We start from the raw sequence: 17,163 nt of genomic DNA on the forward strand, positions 1-17,163 counted from the left end.
AGGTGTAATACCCCGTTCCTTTTTGCTAAGTTTAGAATAATTTTTTTTTTTTTTTTAAACTTAGATATTAAGTTGATTCACGCCGGATATAAAGAAAAAGAATTTATTTGTAATTCCAACAAAAATGATTTACAAAAATATTTGTAAATTTAATTATTGAATTTATATGCATTGCATATTTATTTAATTTAGCATTCAAGTATTCTTCACGAAATATTTATTTAGCAAACCCTGAAGTATTTATTACAGTCCCGATATATTATTTATGTTCCTAATAGCCACCCTATATCATGATTATTTTTAGCATACATGTAATTATGCAGATTATTAAATCATCTCCTATCTAATCACTTTCTTTTGCATTAGCCGTCCACTTTCAATTTTTTCCACTTTCTTTCCTCCCACCATACCCCCTTCTCCTACTAATCCGACAGCCAAATCTCTCTTTTGTTTTCCACTTTCTTTTGTTTTATGCTGTCAAATTCCACCTAACAAATCAGCCAAGTTCTCCTTCACTCACTTAATCCACCAAATTATTTTCATCGGCCCCAAGCTCATTTCACCAGAAATCAAGTATTGAGCAAACAAGCAGAAATCAAAATACCAACTGAAATCCTCGCCAAGGTAACCACTTGACTTTTTCGCCTACCTCTGTTTATACATTACGCCTCTAGCTCCAAATTGGTTTAGCAGAAACCACAAATAAACCTCACGATTTACACAGCAAAACATTTCAAGCATACCATCTGTGCCAATCCAATAAACCAACATACATGTATAAGCTTTTGCAAGAATTTCTAAAGATGCAAACTTTATTCATAAGCATACAATCTGTATATATATATATAAAATGGCAGATCATAAAGTTCATATTTTTTTTAACGAACTATTGCGATTTCAACCAAAAACAAACTTGGTGTGATGTGTGTGCGTGAGTCTTGGGGTGGACGGCGGCGACCAGCTGCTGGTCGTGGCAGCCGGAGTTCAGTGAGGGAGAACGGCGAGGCGGCTTACCGCTGCTGCAGTCGCCGGAAGGTCGAGAGAGAGAGACCGAGGGAGGCAGCGGCGTTCCGTCGTTGCCAAGGAGGAGAGAGAACAGGGGGTACAGAGGGAGATGAGGTGGGTGGTCCTTCGTTGGTGGCCGAGCCGCGGCGGCGGAGAGAGGCTGGGATGGCAGCCGGCGATGGAGAAGATGTACAACAACAGCAGCGCCGGCTCTGGGATGGTGGCAGGCGGTCCGACCAACCGCTGCTCTCTGTCTCGGGGCAGCGAGGGCGGCCACGCTGTCGGCTGAAGAAGGAGAAGGTGATGGTGGTGTCGGGTAGCAACAGGCGGCGTAGCTGCGGCGGCGGGAGTGACAGGAGACGAGGGAGAAGTTCCGGGCGGCGCTTGTCGCCGGGCAAGATGGAGCAGTCGAGGGCAAGATGGAGCAGTTGAGGGAGAGGAGAGTCAAGGGTGGCGGCGTATTCGGCGGTGGCTGCCGTTGTCCGCCGGAGGAGATTCGGGGGAGAGAAGGGGCGGGTTTGGCGTGAAGAGGGAGAGAAGAGAGAGGCAAGAGAGGCGTGTGTGTGTGAGCGGCTGAAGGGGGGGAGAAGAAGGGGGGAAGGAGTGTGGGCTAGGGCTTGGTGGGGGTTGGGCTTTGGGGTTGGGTTTGAGTGATGGGCTTGGTAGTGGGCCGATTTTAATTAGAGTGGGCTCGAGTTGTGGGCCGATTTTAATTAGAGTGGGCTCGAGTTGTGGGCCGATTTTAATTAGAGTGGGCTCGAGTCATGGGCCGATTTTTATGAGTATTTGGGCCGAGATTTTATTTATTTTTGTTTCAGTTGGGCTATTAATTAATAAATTTGTTGGGCTTTATTTTATTTAAGGATTTTGAATTGCCTTCAATTAATTAAATTGGGCTTTCTTATTTTTAATTAATTGAACTATTATTAGTTTGATTAATTTATTTAAAGGATAATTTTCATAATAATATTATATTATTATTATTATGTGCATATTTTAAGTAATTACTTATTATATGATAAGCATGACATGATTTGCATTATATTTTGTAATAAGAATATTTATGATTTAATTGGTTTTATTATAATTCCAATTATTAAAAAAATATGAGTAAGAATATTGTTGGTGTTCTTAACTCAAAAGAAATGTTTTCAATTATTTATTCATTAAATTTTGAAAACCCGGCTAAGTGAATCATAGAATATTAAGCACTACACCATGACTTAAGATTAGAATTCAAGGAGACCTATTGAGAATAGATTTCTTGTAGGCTTTGAGCATCAGGAGGATTAGCACTGCTATTCCGATTCAGAAATAAAGTTAAACGACAGGCTTTGCCTAGACAGGTGGGCTTATTTTTCAAATGTATGATTTAGCTATTGAGCTTAAATATTCGTGTAATATAAACTGTTTATCCAATAAAATATTTTTGTGCACTCTACCATGTTTAAGGCTCGTACAGTTAATCAATTGAGGTTCTCTTATGACCTAACACGTTGTTTGAGAATTGTGTACACTTGTTAGCTGACTCGGTGGGTTGATCTCCATCGGGCACTAACCAGAGGCGTTATAAGGGTGCTCGACGGGATGTGTTCCGGAGCATGGTAATGATAGGCCTGTCTGGATTAATTTCCGAGGTTTATTATACTTGGCTGGGTTACGCCCTCAGTTCAAGTCAGCGGGAGACAGAGATCCGTCGGTGGCTAGAGGTCCGGGATCACAGCGAGTAACAGAATGGAGTGTGCAAACGCGCGCAAAATAATTAAGTATATATATATATGAAAATGTTTTAACATGCATAGAAGTTATTTCTTTTTAAAACCTTCTATGTCATGTCAGTAAGATTGGATAAACTGTTCTTCAGATTATGAAATGCTTTAAAAGTTGCAGCCCACTAAGTACATTAGTACTTAGCCCAAAATTACTTTCAAATGTTTTCAGGTTAATGGCTGGTGATGACGGGGCAGAGCTGAGGCTAGGGTTCAACTCCGTATTTTGTCTTCCGCTATTGCACTAGCTTTTATTTGTCTTTTGTTTCTCCAACTTAAGACTGTTATGTTAAATTCTGAATTATGTTTTTATCGAGCTTAAACTCTAAATTTCTAGCTCTATGTTATTTAACGTTGGTTATCGGAAGCTTGAAACCGAACTTGTGATCCTAAGGCTTAGAATGTTGTTGATTGATTAGTATCACTTGATTTCTATCTTTCTTCATTCAAAGAGCATTGCCCAACCTTTTTATTCTATTATCTGAATTTCACAAGGTTCTTTCCTTGATTATTTCTATGATTTTAGTCGTACCTCGATTATAGTTTATTCCTTCAAGAATTGGGGTGTGACAGAATGGTATCAGAGCATGAGTTTTCTTTCATGTTTCTGATAACCATAAGTTTTTAAATGTCGAGTCTAGAATAGTACCTCTAGACTTCTAAGAAAGTTGTTGAACCTCAGCTCGCCGTCACACTGCCGCAAGAAAAAGGTACGATTTAAAAGTTTCAAAGTTATTAAATGTTTTAGAGTTTAAGAAGTGCGCGCTTCAGTAAAAGATGCTATGTGAATTGCTTAACGCTTTCCATATGCTATAAGTTATGAATTGCTAATCGCTTTCATATTGTTATTTTGAGTCTCCGACTCATATAACCAGCTAAGTATCGTGTTTGGGACAACCCGAGCCCTTAACGATAAAATGAAGTAAAGTCGTGTTTAGGACTATCGAGCTTTTCACGAATACCAGATGTATGGTCGAGTTAGATTCTTTGAATCTTTCCGGCAATACAAAAGTTTCATGTGACATTAAATGTCCACATGTTTCAGGTTTCAAAGAGAATGAACGAATAAGAAAGTTATGTTATTGTTTTAGGTTCACTGCCTATACGATCAGAATAATAAGAACTCTTACAACTGTTTGAGTACCACCCACGAATGTCTTGGGAATGTTAGTCGTGATAGCCCCGCTTGATCGATTTAAGTAAGGACTGGTAAGATAGAAACGTTTAACATAGATATGTTATAACGTAGAAGCAATGAGATAAGATTAAGGATTCACTTGAGTATTCCACCCAGATAGATCAGTTTCCCCATAGAGTTAGCCTTACATAGGGTTACACTATAGAAGTAATATACCTTAAGTATATCTATGTATGTATATATGTATGCATGCATGCAGAATAAGTCTCACTTTTGTGTTATTTTCGTTCGTAAATCAGAATGGAAGACGCACCAAGAAGACGCGGTAGGGGACGAGGACGTGGTCGTGGTCGTGGACGCGGCAGGGGATTCATCCCTGAAGAGCCAATCCAACAAGTAGCACCAAATCGTACTGCTGAAGAGAAGTTTCGCAAGGAAAAACCTCCAACATTTGACGGGCTGGGCGATCCAACAGACGCCGAAAAGTGGGTTAGGGCCATAGAGCGTATCTTTAACTACATCCGTTGCGATGAAGAAGACAAAGTAACTTGTGCAACCTACCAACTGGTGGACGAAGCCGACTTCTGGTGGGAATCGGTGAGGCGCACAATGACTGAGGAACAGTGGGAAAATTTCACTTGGGAAGATTTCAAGACTGAATTATATGAGAAATACATACCGGGATGCTATAGACAGAAGAAGCAGAATGAGTTCTGGAATCTGAAGCAGAGGGCTGGGACAGTTACTGAGTACGATAGAGCCTTCAATCAGCTATCAAGATATGCTCCGACGCTGGTGGACACTGATGAGAAGCGTGCAGAAAAATTCAGGAATGGACTGCGCCACGAGATATCAATCTCCCTAGCAAGCCAGGGAGGTCTCACCTACGCACAAACTTTGAGCAGGGCTCTCACCATTGAGTCATTGCTACCAAAGGAAAAAGGGAAAGCTCCGGGACAGTCTGGATTCGTACCACCTCAAGATGGTGGTAAAGGAAAAAGAAAGTGGAACGAGGGAACTGGAGGAAACCCCGGGAATGGAAATGGAAAGAAGCCGTGGGCTGCTAACCAAAATCAGAATCAACGTCAAAATCAACAGCCGCAAGCAATGGGACGACCACTCTGCCCAAAGTGTCAGCGACCTCATTCAGGGGAATGCCTGAAAGGAATGAATATATGCTATAGATGTGGGGAAACTGGGCACTATGCTTCAGTATGTCCGAAGAAGAACGGAGGAGCACCTCAACAGCAAAACCCCAAAAATCAACAGCGACAAAATCAGGGCCCTGGAGGACAACGGGGACAGCCACAGAATGCTAGGGCCTATGCCCTTAACCAAAATCAAGCAGCAGGAAACCAAGGAAACTTGGCAGGTATGATTAATGCTTTCGACGTGCCGATTATAGCTTTGTTTGATACTGGAGCGTCCCACTCTTTCATTTCACATGCTGCTTGTAAGAGATTAGAACTGGCTCCACAATTGGCTGAGATAACTTTAGAAGTTAACACCCCTGGTAATGGAAGATTGACTGCTAAGGACATTATCTCGAACTTAGAGCTGAACATAGGTGCTGAAACATTTAAGGCAGATTTGTATGTCATCACTATGATAGAGTTTGACATAATCCTAGGGATGGACTGGCTTACTCAAGTCGGTGCCACGATACTGTGTAGCGAGAGAAAGATCTCTTTCCAATCCGCTGGAAAGGAGAAGGCAAGTTTTCATGGCATAAGAATGGGAGGAAGAGTACCAGTAATTTCGGCGATGAAGGCCACAAAGATAATGAGAACGGGAGAATGTCAGGCTTTTCTGGTCAGTTTGACAGGAGAACATGAAGTAAAGAAAACGATCGAAGAAGTTCCAGTGGTGCGAGAATTCAAAGATGTTTTTCCCGAAGAATTGACCGGTATGCCACCGAACAGACAACTAGAATTCACGATTGATCTAGAACCCGGGGCAGCACCAGTGTCAAAGGCACCATACAGAATGGCCCCGCCAGAGTTACAAGAATTGAAAGTGCAACTACAAGAACTGTTGGATCTAGGTTTCATACAGCCTAGCGTGTCACCGTGGGGAGCACCAGTCTTATTCGTCAAGAAGAAAGATGGTTCACTAAGGATGTGTATCGATTATAGAGAATTAAACAAGCTCACGATAAAGAATAGATATCCTCTTCCAAGGATAGACGACTTGTTTGATCAGTTGAAAGGAGCCGGTGTGTTTTCCAAGATTGATCTAAGATCTGGTTACCATCAACTCAAGATGAAAAGAGAAGACATTCCAAAGACAGCATTTCGAACGCGTTACGGACATTACGAGTTCACAGTGATGCCCTTTGGATTAACGAATGCCCCAGCCGTTTTCATGGATTTGATGAACCGAGTGTTCCATCAATATCTCGATAGTTTTGTCTTAGTGTTTATTGACGACATTCTCATCTACTCTAAGACTGAAGAACAACACGAGGAGCACTTGCGCATCGTACTCGAAACCTTGCGTAATGAGAAATTGTTTGCTAAATTCAGCAAATGCGAGTTTTGGTTGAGAGAAGTGATGTTTCTCGGTCACATCGTGTCGACTGAAGGAATCAAAGTAGACCCCGCCAAGGTTGAAGCAGTCAAGGAATGGAAGGCACCATCAAATGTCAATGAGATCAGGAGTTTCCTCGGTCTAGCAGGTTACTACAGAAGATTCATCGAAGGATTCTCGAAACTGGCTAGGCCAATGACTCAGCTTTTGAAAAAGGGGACTAAATACGTTTGGTCTGAAGCGTGCGAACAAAGTTTTAAGGAGCTGAAGACTAGGCTGACTACTGCACCAGTGTTAGCAATACCAGAAGAGAATGAAGAATTCGTGGTGTATACTGATGCCTCGAAATTAGGATTGGGTTGCGTGTTGATGCAAAATCAGAAAGTGATAGCATACGCGTCTCGTCAATTGAAGCCCCATGAGCTGAAGTACCCTACTCATGATTTAGAACTAGCAGCCGTCGTGCACGCGCTGAAGATTTGGAGACACTACCTCTATGGAGTAAAGTGTGAGATCTTTACAGATCATAAGAGTTTGAAATACTTCTTCGAACAAAAGGATTTGAACATGAGACAACGAAGATGGCTCGAATTAGTAAAGGATTACGATTGCACCATCAGTTATCATCCAGGAAAAGCGAATGTAGTAGCTGACGCACTGAGTCGAAAGACGAAGGCTAAGCTAGGGTATTTCATCACCCAGCAGAAGGAACTTATTCGTGACTTCGCCTCACTCAGTTTAGAAATTGTTCATCCTCCAGACACAGTATCGGGTTGTGTTGCTGCATTGATAGCTAAACCTGATTTGAGGGAAAGAATTGTGCAAGCACAAAGAGAAGATTGGTTCTTGGAGAAGATGCGTCTAGCTGCAAGAACGAATGAAACAAAAGGATTCACTGAAGCAAAGGATAATGCACTTATGGTTGGTGAAAGATTGTGTGTGCCACATAAAGAAGAATTAAAGAATGAGATTATGAGCGAGGCTCATGATACTCCTTACACTGCACATCCAGGCAGCACAAAGATGTATCAGGATTTGAAGAAAATTTTCTGGTGGAAAGGAATGAAAAGAGATGTAGCTTTGTTTGTGGAGCGATGTCTCGCTTGTCAACAAGTGAAGGCCATGCATCAGAGGCCATATGGAATGCTGCAACCACTACCTATCCCTGAGTGGAAGTGGGAGCACATTAACATGGACTTCGTAGTGAGCCTACCGAGGTCGGCACGTGGAAACACTGCTATTTGGGTCATAGTGGACCGATTATCAAAGTCGGCGCACTTTCTGCCAATTCAAATGACTTTTGGATTGGAGAAACTTGCAAAGTTATATGTCAGAGAGATAGTACGCCTTCATGGTGTACCTGTATCTATCACGTCAGATCGTGACACCAGATTCACATCGCGTTTCTGGAAAAGTTTACAAGAAGCAATGGGCACTCAGCTGAATTTCAGCACAGCATACCACCCTCAGACTGACGGGCAGTCAGAAAGAACGATTCAGATCCTAGAAGATATGCTGCGAACGATTGTCGCAGACAAAGGTGGAAGTTGGGAGGATTTGTTACCTCTTGTAGAATTTGCTTATAACAACAGTTATCAAGCAACAATTGGAATGGCTCCATATGAGGCTTTGTATGGCCGAAAATGTCGATCACCACTTTACTGGGATGAAGTGGGCGAGAGAAAGTTGTTAGGTCCTGAATTGGTCCAACAGATGGTTGAGAAGGTCGACCACATCAAGCAAAGAATCAAAGAAGCTCAAGATAGACAAAAGTCTTACGCCGATAAACGTCGATCGGAGTTAGAATTCAATGTTGGGGATCGAGTTTTCCTCAAAGTTTCTCCCTCAAAGGGAGTTATACGTTTTGGAAAGAGGGGCAAGTTACGACCCCGTTTTATAGGACCTTTTGAGATCCTAGATAAGATAGGCCCTGTAGCCTATAGGTTGGCATTGCCGCCCAGTATTGGAGACGTACACAATGTGTTTCATGTCTCTCAGTTAAGAAAGTATGTGTTTGATCCAAAACATGTGATTAAGCATGATGAAGTGGTCCTAGCTCAGGACTTAAGTTATGAAGAAAAACCAGTCCAGATACTTGATCGCAAGGTTCAAGTTTTACGTAACAAGAACATCGTTCTTGTTAAAGTGAAGTGGAACCATCACGGGATGGAAGAGGCCACATGGGAACTTGAAGATTCAATGAAAGTCAAGTATCCCCAGCTAGATTACCAAGGTATGTAATTTCGGGGACGAAATTTTTTTTTAAGGAGGGAGGGATGTAATACCCCGTTCCTTTTTGCTAAGTTTAGAATAATTTTTTTTTTTTTTTTAAACTTAGATATTAAGTTGATTCACGCCGGATATAAAGAAAAAGAATTTATTTGTAATTCCAACAAAAATGATTTACAAAAATATTTGTAAATTTAATTATTGAATTTATATGCATTGCATATTTATTTAATTTAGCATTCAAGTATTCTTCACGAAATATTTATTTAGCAAACCCTGAAGTATTTATTACAGTCCCGATATATTATTTATGTTCCTAATAGCCACCCTATATCATGATTATTTTTAGCATACATGTAATTATGCAGATTATTAAATCATCTCCTATCTAATCACTTTCTTTTGCATTAGCCGTCCACTTTCAATTTTTTCCACTTTCTTTCCTCCCACCATACCCCCTTCTCCTACTAATCCGACAGCCAAATCTCTCTTTTGTTTTCCACTTTCTTTTGTTTTATGCTGTCAAATTCCACCTAACAAATCAGCCAAGTTCTCCTTCACTCACTTAATCCACCAAATTATTTTCATCGGCCCCAAGCTCATTTCACCAGAAATCAAGTATTGAGCAAACAAGCAGAAATCAAAATACCAACTGAAATCCTCGCCAAGGTAACCACTTGACTTTTTCGCCTACCTCTGTTTATACATTACGCCTCTAGCTCCAAATTGGTTTAGCAGAAACCACAAATAAACCTCACGATTTACACAGCAAAACATTTCAAGCATACCATCTGTGCCAATCCAATAAACCAACATACATGTATAAGCTTTTGCAAGAATTTCTAAAGATGCAAACTTTATTCATAAGCATACAATCTGTATATATATATATAAAATGGCAGATCATAAAGTTCATATTTTTTTTAACGAACTATTGCGATTTCAACCAAAAACAAACTTGGTGTGATGTGTGTGCGTGAGTCTTGGGGTGGACGGCGGCGACCAGCTGCTGGTCGTGGCAGCCGGAGTTCAGTGAGGGAGAACGGCGAGGCGGCTTACCGCTGCTGCAGTCGCCGGAAGGTCGAGAGAGAGAGACCGAGGGAGGCAGCGGCGTTCCGTCGTTGCCAAGGAGGAGAGAGAACAGGGGGTACAGAGGGAGATGAGGTGGGTGGTCCTTCGTTGGTGGCCGAGCCGCGGCGGCGGAGAGAGGCTGGGATGGCAGCCGGCGATGGAGAAGATGTACAACAACAGCAGCGCCGGCTCTGGGATGGTGGCAGGCGGTCCGACCAACCGCTGCTCTCTGTCTCGGGGCAGCGAGGGCGGCCACGCTGTCGGCTGAAGAAGGAGAAGGTGATGGTGGTGTCGGGTAGCAACAGGCGGCGTAGCTGCGGCGGCGGGAGTGACAGGAGACGAGGGAGAAGTTCCGGGCGGCGCTTGTCGCCGGGCAAGATGGAGCAGTCGAGGGCAAGATGGAGCAGTTGAGGGAGAGGAGAGTCAAGGGTGGCGGCGTATTCGGCGGTGGCTGCCGTTGTCCGCCGGAGGAGATTCGGGGGAGAGAAGGGGCGGGTTTGGCGTGAAGAGGGAGAGAAGAGAGAGGCAAGAGAGGCGTGTGTGTGTGAGCGGCTGAAGGGGGGGAGAAGAAGGGGGGAAGGAGTGTGGGCTAGGGCTTGGTGGGGGTTGGGCTTTGGGGTTGGGTTTGAGTGATGGGCTTGGTAGTGGGCCGATTTTAATTAGAGTGGGCTCGAGTTGTGGGCCGATTTTAATTAGAGTGGGCTCGAGTTGTGGGCCGATTTTAATTAGAGTGGGCTCGAGTCATGGGCCGATTTTTATGAGTATTTGGGCCGAGATTTTATTTATTTTTGTTTCAGTTGGGCTATTAATTAATAAATTTGTTGGGCTTTATTTTATTTAAGGATTTTGAATTGCCTTCAATTAATTAAATTGGGCTTTCTTATTTTTAATTAATTGAACTATTATTAGTTTGATTAATTTATTTAAAGGATAATTTTCATAATAATATTATATTATTATTATTATGTGCATATTTTAAGTAATTACTTATTATATGATAAGCATGACATGATTTGCATTATATTTTGTAATAAGAATATTTATGATTTAATTGGTTTTATTATAATTCCAATTATTAAAAAAATATGAGTAAGAATATTGTTGGTGTTCTTAACTCAAAAGAAATGTTTTCAATTATTTATTCATTAAATTTTGAAAACCCGGCTAAGTGAATCATAGAATATTAAGCACTACACCATGACTTAAGATTAGAATTCAAGGAGACCTATTGAGAATAGATTTCTTGTAGGCTTTGAGCATCAGGAGGATTAGCACTGCTATTCCGATTCAGAAATAAAGTTAAACGACAGGCTTTGCCTAGACAGGTGGGCTTATTTTTCAAATGTATGATTTAGCTATTGAGCTTAAATATTCGTGTAATATAAACTGTTTATCCAATAAAATATTTTTGTGCACTCTACCATGTTTAAGGCTCGTACAGTTAATCAATTGAGGTTCTCTTATGACCTAACACGTTGTTTGAGAATTGTGTACACTTGTTAGCTGACTCGGTGGGTTGATCTCCATCGGGCACTAACCAGAGGCGTTATAAGGGTGCTCGACGGGATGTGTTCCGGAGCATGGTAATGATAGGCCTGTCTGGATTAATTTCCGAGGTTTATTATACTTGGCTGGGTTACGCCCTCAGTTCAAGTCAGCGGGAGACAGAGATCCGTCGGTGGCTAGAGGTCCGGGATCACAGCGAGTAACAGAATGGAGTGTGCAAACGCGCGCAAAATAATTAAGTATATATATATGAAAATGTTTTAACATGCATAGAAGTTATTTCTTTTTAAAACCTTCTATGTCATGTCAGTAAGATTGGATAAACTGTTCTTCAGATTATGAAATGCTTTAAAAGTTGCAGCCCACTAAGTACATTAGTACTTAGCCCAAAATTACTTTCAAATGTTTTCAGGTTAATGGCTGGTGATGACGGGGCAGAGCTGAGGCTAGGGTTCAACTCCGTATTTTGTCTTCCGCTATTGCACTAGCTTTTATTTGTCTTTTGTTTCTCCAACTTAAGACTGTTATGTTAAATTCTGAATTATGTTTTTATCGAGCTTAAACTCTAAATTTCTAGCTCTATGTTATTTAACGTTGGTTATCGGAAGCTTGAAACCGAACTTGTGATCCTAAGGCTTAGAATGTTGTTGATTGATTAGTATCACTTGATTTCTATCTTTCTTCATTCAAAGAGCATTGCCCAACCTTTTTATTCTATTATCTGAATTTCACAAGGTTCTTTCCTTGATTATTTCTATGATTTTAGTCGTACCTCGATTATAGTTTATTCCTTCAAGAATTGGGGTGTGACATTAGGCTACCAAATCCAACAATCGAAAGGCCGAAGCCTTCTCTGTATTTTCCTGACCAAAGGCCGCAATATCCTTCGGCGGCCAACGTCGAATTCCCGACTTAGCCACCGGCCAACTTACGGCCTTCGTTTCTCACTATCCTTACGACGAAAAAGGATCGAGAAACCACCGTTGTGTAGCCTGATCTACCTCGCACGAGGAAAACTAAGTCGTAGACCTTCGCAGCTAAACACCATCGGGGAACGACGACCAGAAAACCCCCGACGAACAACTTCCATTAGTGCTCACTTGGACAGGGGTAAGTTGACGCCCTTGTTTCGATGTGTTCCCGTTTCTATTGTATTATGGGAAATTTCTGGGGTATATATGGGAGTGTGGTGAATATTTGTGCAAAGTTTCATGTCATTTGAACTTTGTTTACTACCCCTTTTAAAATTCAAGAAGTCTACTGCCAGTATATGCTGAAACTGTCGTGAGGCAGATGATTAGGTTAATTATTTCAGTAACCATATGATGATATTTAGCTCTCACAATTTTTATTTTATGAATATATATGTGTTAGTTATCTGCATATAAAATTTGAGGTCATTCCGGTAACGTTTGCTATTTTTCAAAAATCTGGACTTTCAGTTGGCAGAAAATGCCGAATCTGGTAGGCGATGGGCAAATCGCTATATCTCTTAAACTACTTGGAGTTTTTCAGCATACTGTTTTTTCAATTAAACTAGACTCAAAGAGGTTTCTATTGATATAAAATTCGACTCCATACGAGTTCGGAGTAAAAGCAGTTTATTAGTTGAAGTTGAGTCTATACAGCTTTGTTGAGATTGAAATGATTCAAAATAATTCATATTAAGGATTTTAAAGTTTTATTGTTGATAAAATATCACTTTTAATTTATAAATGAGCTATTGACATATATAAATATTTTGAGAAGGATTTCATGAGAATTTGTTGGTAGAATTATAGTAGATGGAAAAGTTGATAAATGAATTATTGAAGATTTATTAATTGTTAAATGGTTAAAATATTGAAATTATTAGATCTTCTCGAAAATTTCTTTTTATAGTTAACTTCTTTTATTATTTTTCCTAAAATCTCACAGTGAAATTTTCATTAGGACTTAAGATTTAGAATTTATTAATGACTTAGTAGTTCTTTTAATAGTAGCAATATACATTGGTGATTGGCATTATAAAATGGGATTTCCTACATCCTCAAAGGTACATGAAGTATTTCGATAAAGGAAGAACGATTGTATATGAGTTAGATACGGTCGTTTAAGGAAATATGGGTAGTTAGAGAAATGAGTGAATATTGATTCACTGCATTTGTTGTTATCTTTTCTATTATTCACTCGAACACATGTTTTCGTGTTATCAAAGGTTCAAATAAACAAAAGCGCCTGAGTAACCTATCGCGCTAAGGAAAGAGAATCATTTTCTTAAGTAGCAAAAAACTGCAATCAGGTAGGCATTACTTTCATATATATATATATATATCCAGCAAAGTAAATGTTTACATTCGAGCAAGTTATTAATTTCAGAAATATTTGAATTGAAATTATTTCAACTATTGTCTTGCCATAAATGTTTTAGATTTTAGTATGATATCTATCTGCCAGTTTATAATCGAATTCGGATCCTGAGCGGATAGCTATCCTGCCGGGATTAGTGTACACAGTGACTGTGAGTCATCGAGCGGGTTGGCCGGTCAAGTGTCCATGAGAGGTGGCCACCTCTCCGGCACACAGCTTCAGATATGATAGATTACAAAAGAACTTAGTCTGATCAGACGAACTTTAGAATCACAAATGAATTTAGTATGCTTGGGCCTTTTTAAGTAAAAACCCTTGGTTATACTATTGAAATGGCATGACAATTTACAGTTATTAAGTATGTATATGATTTTCAGCATATGTCTACTGAGTACTTTGTACTCAGCCCTGCATGTATTTCTAAATGTGCAGGTTGAGCAGTGATGAGTGATGATGAGGTGTCGTACGGAGCTTTGTCATATTTACTAAATAAACTCTTGGCGATACATGTCTTCATACATGTATCACGTTCTCATTTCCGTTGCGAACACTCAGTTATGATGCAGATTATCCTATTATGTTGGATTGTCAAATCAAGTTATTGTATAAACACTTAAATCGGATACTCTTGACCGATTACTCGCTCTTATCTATATATGTGTGACTTATCTCATATTACATCTTAATCTTAATTTAATTCCTTTATAATTATTTATCACCTCTTTCTGTCCCCTCTCCTAATTTCCCTTCCCTAGTCACGGTTTCCCGACTTACCTATCCTTAGTTAAGTTCGGTCGTGACAGAAAGTTAGCCGATTAAGGACTTGAAAAGGTGCTACAAGTATTGGCGGCCGGAATGCAAGTCTCGACTTTTGGATGACATATGCACAAGACATGTACCTTCTCTAAAGGGCGTTTGTTGCGATGTGATACTTAATAAAAAGATGAGTGAAGATTTCTACTATACAATTGTTGAAAACTTCATGAGAACTCATAACCCTTGCCAACAAGACTCAACTAGTATGATTTACGCCACGGCTTCTGCGATTTGGCAAAGTTGTTTCCAAGGAATATATTGAGATTTTTCATATCCTATGATTCCACTTTTAAATTTTATTATTTTTCATTAATAAAAAATTGTTGTACTACTAAGAATGAATTTTCTTTGGTGATATGTAGCGCAATGCATTTAATTAATATTGAAAGCCATATTGCTTCACCAAATACCACACCATTAATTCGTCAGCTTGTGGGTAATGGATATCTTAATTAGAGATTTTTCATTTTAAAGAAAGAAAAGTTCAAAGTTGACAACAGGTCTAACGCTAAAGTACCTACAAAAAAAGCAAATAGTAAAAGCTCCAATGGTGACATAAACAATACAAAAATTGACAACAATACATTAATGTTTCTTACATTCAATAGGTCATGACAGAAGAGGGAAACAGAAAATGATTAGCTAAAAAAACTCTGCAATAAAAAGAAAAAGAATCGAGCGCAGTCAGGTCCTCATGGATACTATTCATGAGTAAATATAGCATTAAACTTACGGACAATAGTAGAATATGATATTTTATTATTACAACCATTTTTTACAAATGAAAATAATAAAATGTAAAGGTGGAATCATAGTAGATGGAAGATCTCAATATATTCCTTGGAAACAACTTTGCCAAAGCGAAGCAGCCGTGGCGTAAATCATACTAGTTGAGTCTTGTTGGCAAGGGTTATGAGTTCTCAAGTCTTCAACAATAGTATAGTAGCAATCTTCACTAATCTTTTTATTAAGTATCACATCGCAACAAACGCCCTTTAAAGAAGGCACAGGTCTTGTGCATATGTCATCCAAAAGTCGAGACTTGCATTCCGGCCGCCAATTTTTGTAGCATCTTTTCAGGTCTTTAATCGGCCAACTTTCAAACGCCTCAATTTCCTTTGATACAATTAGTATTACCACCAAAGCTATAATCCACATCACCGTATTTGATTTTGGTGTAGTCATGCTGATATGATTTTTCTTTTTTCTTTTCAATCCTTGTCTTTTTGATGAAATATTACGTCGTTTTGCTTCTATAAATACAACCCAGCTTATTAAGACTTTATTAAATTATAGGAGTCGAAACCTACATTAATCTAGAAATTCACACTATGCTCATTAAAAGTTAATAATAGGTTGACTTATAACATATGATATTAATTGATCTATAAATTAATGATATATAGGTTGATTAATTGCTTTAGAGAAAAGATTAATGAAGAAGCCATGCATTAATCGAAAACATGTTCCTTTTTTCAATCCATTAATTGACTCGATATACTACGTTACGTATATGATACTTTTTCATTAAAAAAATCGAAATGCACTAGACCAGCGCACTGATGTACATGCAGTAGAATTTATGTATTTTTATTAGGTGATACTCCCTCCGTCCATGATTCAGTGCCCTGTTTGGCCTTTAAAAAGTGTCCACAATTGAATGCCATGTTTTGCTTTTTGTACCATTTTACTCTCCTACTTTTTCTATATTTACTACCCTTTGCCACTAATGGACCCACCTTCAAACACCTTTTTCACTTTTATATTCTATATTTACTACACTTTATCACTTTATCACTTTAGTCAACTACCTTTATCACTTTAGTCAACTACCCTTATATTTCACCACAACACCTTTTTCAGCTTTCTTAAGCTCCGTGCCCACACCCAAATGGGGCACTGAATTGTGGACGGAGGGAGTATATTTTTTAGGTGCGTTGGTGAATTAAAAGCATAAAAACGAAAAATACAATTTTATACCTAGATGTTTGACTTTTTAATTTATGCAATAAATACTTTAATTTACAATCACATACATTTAAAATTTACAAACAGAAATGGCAAGGGAAAAATTAATATGAATCCAAAACAGTACACAATAGTATAATAAATAAATATATATTTAAATATATAATAAAATGCAAAGATTAAATATAGTTTTTTATTAAATAGGCTAATATGGTATCGTGTTGGCTTAACAAAATTCAAAGATAATTTTTTATAAGCTAACCTATTTATTAACTTTTAATGAACAGTGTATGAATTTATAATGATGATGATGATAAATACTTATGTAGGTTTCGACTCATATCATTTAATAAATTCATAACAAGTTGAGTTGTATTTATTAGATGCAAAACGAAGTAATATTTTACCAACACTACAAGAAAATGCGGTCTTAAAGACTGAATAAATAGTCGCAAATTACAAAAAAATGGTCGTTAGCGACTGTTCAATGGCGTCTCCATTTGCATCGTCGTCTACAACATTAATAAAGACCGAAAAAATGATTGTCAAATTAATGATCATTTTTGATATATTTACGACCGTTATTTCTATCATTGAACTTAGGAATTGGTCGAATTTTTACGACAAGAGGCTACTATTACCGACTATTTTTTTCAGTCGTTAACTAACTAACCAACGTGCATTTCTACAATACATTGTTCTTGAATTAAACAAAATAAATTCATGGAGTTGCATTCGTTATCATAAAGTAATTAATTAGGAATAATTTATTTGGTCGTTGTA

General features: G+C 39.0%; 2 protein-coding genes across 2 annotated transcripts; both read right to left on the minus strand.

Annotated features, from left to right (window-relative positions):
* Positions 1 to 87: 87 nt before the first annotated feature.
* LOC131003351 (uncharacterized) lies at positions 88 to 5,513 on the minus strand. Its single transcript, XM_057929870.1, has 5 exons — positions 5,331 to 5,513; positions 4,981 to 5,197; positions 4,592 to 4,632; positions 1,015 to 1,615; positions 88 to 746 (listed from the first exon to the last, which is right to left on the minus strand). Exons 1-5 carry the CDS (start codon positions 5,511 to 5,513, stop codon positions 646 to 648), a joined length of 1,143 nt encoding a protein of 380 aa, XP_057785853.1. The 3' UTR covers positions 88 to 645.
* A 3,289-nt stretch (positions 5,514 to 8,802) lies between these two features.
* On the minus strand, positions 8,803 to 15,570 carry LOC131003352 (vegetative cell wall protein gp1-like). Its single transcript, XM_057929872.1, has 3 exons — positions 15,403 to 15,570; positions 9,730 to 10,330; positions 8,803 to 9,461 (listed from the first exon to the last, which is right to left on the minus strand). Exons 1-3 carry the CDS (start codon positions 15,568 to 15,570, stop codon positions 9,361 to 9,363), a joined length of 870 nt encoding a protein of 289 aa, XP_057785855.1. The 3' UTR covers positions 8,803 to 9,360.
* Positions 15,571 to 17,163: the final 1,593 nt, after the last annotated feature.

This window comes from Salvia miltiorrhiza, unplaced genomic scaffold (genome assembly GCF_028751815.1).
Source record: "Salvia miltiorrhiza cultivar Shanhuang (shh) unplaced genomic scaffold, IMPLAD_Smil_shh original_scaffold_209, whole genome shotgun sequence".
Lineage (NCBI taxonomy): Eukaryota > Viridiplantae > Streptophyta > Magnoliopsida > Lamiales > Lamiaceae > Salvia > Salvia miltiorrhiza.

Bases quoted from the DNA above. Each gene is read 5' to 3' on its own strand.
- LOC131003351 (XM_057929870.1), bottom strand. From the start codon at position 5,513: ATGACATACAAATCTGCCTTAAATGTTTCAGCACCTATGTTCAGCTCT. The intron at 5,198-5,330 runs GTATCAAACAAA...GTTGTCCTCCAG, and splicing joins TGAAAGAGTGGGACGCTCCA to GGCCCTGATTTTGTCGCTGT. The intron at 1,616-4,591 runs GTATGTATTTCT...ACCAAGCCCTAG, and splicing joins CTTCTGTCTATAGCATCCCG to CCCACACTCCTTCCCCCCTT.
- LOC131003352 (XM_057929872.1), bottom strand. From the start codon at position 15,570: ATGTGGATTATAGCTTTGGTGGTAATACTAATTGTATCAAAGGAAATT. The intron at 10,331-15,402 runs GTTTGTTGCGAT...ACCAAGCCCTAG, and splicing joins CTGTGCCTTCTTTAAAGGGC to CCCACACTCCTTCCCCCCTT. The intron at 9,462-9,729 runs GTAAGCCGCCTC...GGATTGGCACAG, and splicing joins TTCCGGCGACTGCAGCAGCG to ATGGTATGCTTGAAATGTTT.